The sequence below is a fragment of the Parasteatoda tepidariorum genome, chromosome 4, assembly GCF_043381705.1.
Source record: "Parasteatoda tepidariorum isolate YZ-2023 chromosome 4, CAS_Ptep_4.0, whole genome shotgun sequence".
NCBI classification, from domain to species: domain Eukaryota; kingdom Metazoa; phylum Arthropoda; class Arachnida; order Araneae; family Theridiidae; genus Parasteatoda; species Parasteatoda tepidariorum.
Genome location: NC_092207.1, coordinates 35,897,749 through 35,904,091, shown reverse-complemented (window position 1 = coordinate 35,904,091; position 6,343 = coordinate 35,897,749). Strand labels below are relative to the sequence as shown.

Below are 6,343 nucleotides of genomic sequence, written 5' to 3'. Positions count from 1 at the left end.
ATTTCCAATCTAAATTAATTTCTAAATTTTGTTGTCGGGATATTGGAATACCCAAAATCTTTTAAGCCGATAGATCTTTCTCTTAATAGTGTTTCGATCACTCTCTTCAGCAATAGCTGGCTGTATGACGGAAAACAGCGCCATTTTGTTCACTGAAATAAACAAACTCTTATCGGAATCTAGATTTCGCTTACTCTTAAACCTGCCGGAATGGGATTCGTAATAATTTCGCATCGGAATTTAGTTCCGAGTGGAATCAAGAGCTCGTAATACGGCTTAACTGACATTCACGGATTTATGACGTCACGAGAGCTTCATTTCGATCGGAATCAGATTCCGTGAAGCTGGTAATAGGGCCCCTGGTGCGACATAAATGAAGTAGCTACGATTGAAGTTGCATAACGATTATTTACTGCACAGCGATGCAATGAATAGCATTGTTTTTTACTTTTAGCCTACAGCTCATAGAGGGGTGTTCCATTAAGACCACCTTTAATATTTGTTTCTAGAATCATTAAAAAATTATATTATTTACAAGCTGTATTCTACTCTCCAATTAAGCTCTTAGCACATTTTAGTTTAATCAAAAGCTCATAATTAAAATTAAAAAAGAATATTTAATTAAAATTTTAAAGAAAATTGTTTTCAATTCCTAATTTAAATCTTTTGTTAAAAAATGCTTTTAAAAATCATTATTTTGACTGTAAATTTATAATTGTATTCAATTGTTGTATGCAAAAATTGCTTCAATCATCTTAGAAGTATTCGAGGGAAAAAAAATTTTTTTGCTTTTCTTATCAATTCGAAAAATCTAAAAAAGAAAAAATTATTATATGATCGAGCTAGATAAAAGCTTATAAATATGCGATTTTTTTTTTTGCACTCCTAGGAAAAGCTGAAAGCATTTTTGTTTTCAGTTTTCTCGAAAAGTAGTTAGCAGAAATAAAGTCGTTATGTATGCAGTGATTCATTTTATTTTAAGAAGATGCAACTACGTTTGTTTTATTCTCCTCACCAAGTAAAACTTGTGTTTAAACTTGTGTTAATCAATTCAAACCAAATCAATTCAAATTTACCTATCGTTTTATACAAGATTAGACTTTTAAGCCCACATACTTTTTTTCCGGTGTATCTTTACATATTTCTATTCCTAAAATAATTCTTCCCCCTAATATTATACTCATTTTGAAATATCCATGTTTAACTAATTTGTAAACTTTTAATTTTTTTAAATAACTACCATCATTAATATCAGTTTTCTAACAATGAAGAACAATTTTATCCTCTCCATTTACAGCTGGAAGTGGAACTAAATTAACCGAAGAGGAAGTTGTGGCCCAAGCTTTCGTAGTATTCTTAGCTGGTTATGAAACAACAGCAACAGCTTTGGCTTTTACCTTCCACCTGTTAGTAACCCATCCAGAGATACAGGACCGTCTCTACGAGGAGATAAAAGATGTAAAGGATTCAGATTACGCAACGATACAAGGTTTCATAAAATATCTTATTCTCTTTTAATATTAAGGCTGCTTTTCAAAAGCTCAGTCGTTAGGTTGAGTATCGTAAAGTTTGTCACTTAAATTCTACTGCACGGTAAAATTTCGCATTTCTCCAGTCAGCAACTTCTAAACCAGTGGCTCCCAAATAGTGTTCCGTGGAACCCTAGCGTTCCATGTTTCAGAATTTTTGTTAACCAGTTATGACTCTCGAAACCTGCGATTAAACTTATATTCAGTTAATAATGCATTATAAATTTAGTATTTCCATAGTTTTCATTAAAGTATTCAATTAAAATGATTCTGAAAAAAAAATCAAAGCAATGTTTTTCTAATAACAATAACATAATGAATGGATTGTGAAAAGGATATGCATTTACAAAATCAGCGAAAAAGTATGCTTCTCTGATTCCTAACGTTTATTTTCTATTTTTCCGTTTTTCTTTTAGTGGAAAGCATATTTCAGCTCATTCGTCTTCAGCTTATGTATGCATTAAAAAACATTAAGAACTGGACTAGACGCCGTTCCAGACTTATGAATGCAACTGTCTGACTTAAAACTCATTTTTAAAACTAATATTGATAGAAAAGATATGGAAAAAAAATTCATTCTCCCTTCGCTCACTAAATATTTTCAAAATAACTCATAAAACTTCGATCATTATATATATTTTTTAATAATTTAGAGTTTTTTGTTAATTTTATGTTCCCCATCATCTAATGAAGTTTTAAGTCCAAAAGTAGGTTTATCTACAGCCGAATAAAGTTAGAAACCGCTGTTCTTAGCTAATTATGAAAATCGTGGAAAATGTCAATATGGAGAAAATTAGAAGAATATACAGAAAATTAAATTTGTTTGTGATCTAGTTAATACTTAAAAAATTTCTGTTTTTATGAAATTTGAAAGAAAAAAAAGTTTGATTTTAATGATTTTCATCTCAGAATTGAAAAAATGATTTTCGTTTCAGAAGAAAATTCTAACCACATTAGTGATTTTGGAAAAAGTTTATAATATTTTTTAAAATTGAAGACATTAGTTCATTTTAAAGTCCAGACAATTCATTGAGGGCGGATATCAAATTACCATATTTCAAAATTATTGCTTTGCCGAAAATATGGCTCTTCATTTTCGTAGGCAAAAAAGCTTAAAACACAATTTTTTTTTTTGTTTTTGAAAAACCATTTTTTAAATTAAATACATGTAAAATTATCATTGTTGGCATCTCTCTAAAGGAAAAGAAAATAAACAAGTGGTTATTTAAAATTATATTTTTATAGCACGCAAGTGATTTGAATTGCACTTTTCATAAATTTTATAATCCTGTATCCAATCGTGAAATTTTATTCTTTTGCAGGTCTTCAGTATTTGGATCAAGTATTCAATGAATCCCTTAGGTTGTATCCTCCAGTAACAGGTTTTACATCCAGAGTTTGCGATCAAGACTACGATATTGGCCCTCACACGATTCCCAAAAACGCGCACGTTTTTGTTCCGGTCTGGGACCTCCAACATGATCCAGAATATTGGCCAGAACCTTATAAATTTGATCCAGATCGCTTTTCTCCAGAGAACAAAGGATCGATTAAAAATATGACATACATGCCATTCGGAGCGGGACCCAGAAACTGCATTGGTGCTCGCTTTGCCCAACTGGAAGCAAAAATGATTCTTTTCAAGCTGCTGAAAAAAGTGAAATTGCAACCCTCTGAGAAAACGGAGAAAGAACTTACTTTACACACTCATACGGTGATAACTTATCCAAAGAACGGCGTGTGGCTGAAAGCAGTTCTAAGAAATTAAGAATTCTAGCATTGAAAAGAATTTTTTTTTTCTTCGCATAGAATGTTAACAAAATTTGTACCCTTGTAACCTCTTGCACTATTAATCCATTAATATGTAAAAGCATTAATATCTTTACATTTTCATTAAAAATGAAGTACCAAATCTTGTTATTTTATTGCATATTTTATGCTGCTCATAAAATTTATCAGACACATGCGGAGGAAGGGAAAATTTAATACAGTTTTAATAATCATTATTTATTTTTTTCAAGTAAACTGATACTTTATATACTACATCACAGTATCTTTAAAAATATATAAAGTACTACGTTCACACCTAATCAGAATGAAAGATATGTTCCGAAATTTATGTTAAAGTTATATTCAATTTTACCCACTTGGATTCTCTCTTGTCTGACCAAAATAAAAAGAAATTTTTACATTATAGTTCAGTGAGCAAAAAAGAAAAGAAAAGAAATATTCTGACAATATTAACTGTGTAGCTTTTTTTACTATGCATATATACAGTGATTTTTTGATGAAAATTCATTTAGTGTGATGACTATATCACGTACAAAAATATAATAAATCCTTGAAGTGATTTATCTAGATTAAAACAGTATTTAAAAATATTTTTGATATACAAGCTACTCTTGTCATAACAGATAGACAGCTTTTATAATTTAAGAGCTAAATCGAAAAATGTATTAAGTTGCGCTTTGAAAACATTCAAGTAGAACAACTAATTGGAATAAGCATCTTTTTTTTTCAATTTCTTTTGTCAAAAATGTGGCTTTTATAATTAATATAAGAGAAGTAAAATTTAAACCTGCGAATCACTGCAGAGGATCAAAATTGCGATAACATGCTTTCGGATCATCTTCAGAGATGTTTCCCAGACCGTCGCCAAAAGCCCAGTGTGCAGCTCTTATGTGACTTAAACAAAGTACCTACCCACATAGGCAATCGCTTTGCAAAGACATACAAACAGAAAAAAAAATTTACATATTTATTTTTCGGTGACAATGTTGGACGGATATATTGATGTCGTCTTTGCAACTAATAAATTCACGTATACTTAACAAATCATCAATAGGTCAATAAATGGGTCAATCCAGGGCGAAAGTAAATTGTAATTAAGAATTATAATTTCACAAACGTGTTTTTTATGAATAAAAATGAAATTATTTTTTATTTATTCATATTAGGTACTGGCATGGATACAAACTAACAAAAAATATTTTTTTTATATAATTATATTAGTTTATTGCATCACGTGTGTGAAAAAAAACTGTGGTATCACCCAAACTGGTATTTTCTTCTTATATCGCTCAAAATTCTAACGTGTTGTTATTATTATAGATATTTTGATGTATATATTTTTCAATGTGGACGATATGCTCACTATTTGCTCAATTACATACATTATTATGACTTGTTGTGTGCACCAATAAAATATCGATAAACCCATTTAGTTGTTTAGATTAATTGTCATGTTATCTCTTGGTAGGATTTTCATTTTAGAAATCCTACTTAAGATTTGTTTTTCTCCAGTGTATCAAAAATATAACATTTTATATAAAGTGTAAGCCCCACCTTACGCTGTCATATGCTCCTAAAAAGTTTTCAGAAGAATAAAATTTTATGAAGTAAAGTTAATATTTACATTAATTAATATATTATATAAATTAATATATTATATTAATTAAAATATTATATTAATTAAAATATTATATTAATTAATATATTCTATTATTTAATATATTCTATTAATTCCAATTATCTGGAACCAGATCGTTCTGCTCAAAGATTCCCAAAATTGCTACAAGCATATGCACCAAAGAGCCATTACATTATGACCCCCATCCATCTATAACAATGGGTTCGCCCAGGTTTTCCTGGTTTCTCGCCCAAGAACAATGTTTTCATGGGGCACTTTAGGACCCATAATCCTCATAGAAAAATCCCTTACGTCTGTAAACTACTTGAACATAGTTGCAGACTAGATTCACCCATTCATGGCAACAGTTTTTCCTGCGGGGGATGATGTTTACCAACAGGATAATGCGCCATGCCATAAGAGTCGAAACGTCATGGATTGGTTGGAGGAACATTCCAGTGACTTTCAAGTCATGTTTTGGTCCCCAAATTCATCTGACCTTAATCCAATAGAGCATTTGTGGTCCTACTTGGAAAACCAAATTCGTGCTGTCACGCTACCCCCTCGCAATGTGAGAGAATTGCAGGACCAGTTGGTGAGCGCTTGGTGCCACATACCTCAGACTACCTATCAGCACTTTGTGGAATCATTGCCACGGTGTGTGCTAGCAGTTTTGAGGGCTAAAGGTGGTCCTACATGTTATTAGCTGGGTGGTCATAATGTAATGGCTCTTCGGTGTATATTTGCTTCTAAATTAACAGCTTCCCTTACCAATTTTTTTGAAAAAATATGCGAAAAATACGCGTATTTTTTTATTTCATTAATAAATACAAGGACAAAACATTATACACATGCTCTAAGTTGAAACGTTATTTTTTTACGTATGAAAAATATTTAATTTACCCTTCAGTTTACTATACCAAATTATCTCGGACAAATGAAAAAAGTTAAATCTGCATTATTTTCTCCTTCGCTCGTGAACGCCCTTTTTTTACTCTTTTTTTCAAAGTAAATTCATCAACCGTCGTATATACAGTTGTACAAAACACATCTGCAGTCCCACAAATAGCAAAACTCCCAAACTAAAATTGGCAAACTTCCAATCTTTGCCTCCGGTCGAATAAAAACGTGATAAAACAAAACGTATTGACGAGTTCTGCTATGACCGAGTTTACTCGGGATGATAAATATTTACAATATATTCATACCCGTCTTGTCCCGCAGTGGACTGATCGTGAAGACGCGGCTCCCAGCAGATCACCGAAGCCAAGCATCACTGGCTACGGTCAGTGTGCGGGTGGGCGATCACTTGGATCAGTCTGCGTAGGGACCGAGGGTGTGCGGTATTGGTCCTCGTTAAACTGTTCTACCGTAAAGTGCTCGACTTCGCGTGCAGGTCGTCGGG

The 6,343-nt window shown here is 31.9% G+C and overlaps 2 protein-coding genes across 2 annotated transcripts in view; both read left to right on the top strand.

The window, feature by feature from the left end:
- Window positions 1-3,318, top strand: part of LOC139425427 (uncharacterized) — a gene marked incomplete in the record, with an annotated part of 37,218 nt that extends 33,900 nt beyond the window's left edge. The window contains 2 exon segments of the mRNA XM_071180306.1: window positions 1,298-1,489; window positions 2,852-3,318. Of these exon segments, the coding sequence (XP_071036407.1) occupies window positions 1,298-1,489; window positions 2,852-3,297 (638 nt within the window).
- Window positions 3,319-5,296: 1,978 nt separating this feature from the next.
- The window catches only part of LOC110282868 (cytochrome P450 3A19-like), a 9,654-nt gene continuing 8,607 nt past the window's right edge, over window positions 5,297-6,343 (top strand). Inside the window, exon 1 of the mRNA XM_071180305.1 lies at window positions 5,297-5,636. Within this exon, the coding sequence (XP_071036406.1) occupies window positions 5,297-5,636 (340 nt within the window). The remainder of the gene's footprint in view (window positions 5,637-6,343) is intronic.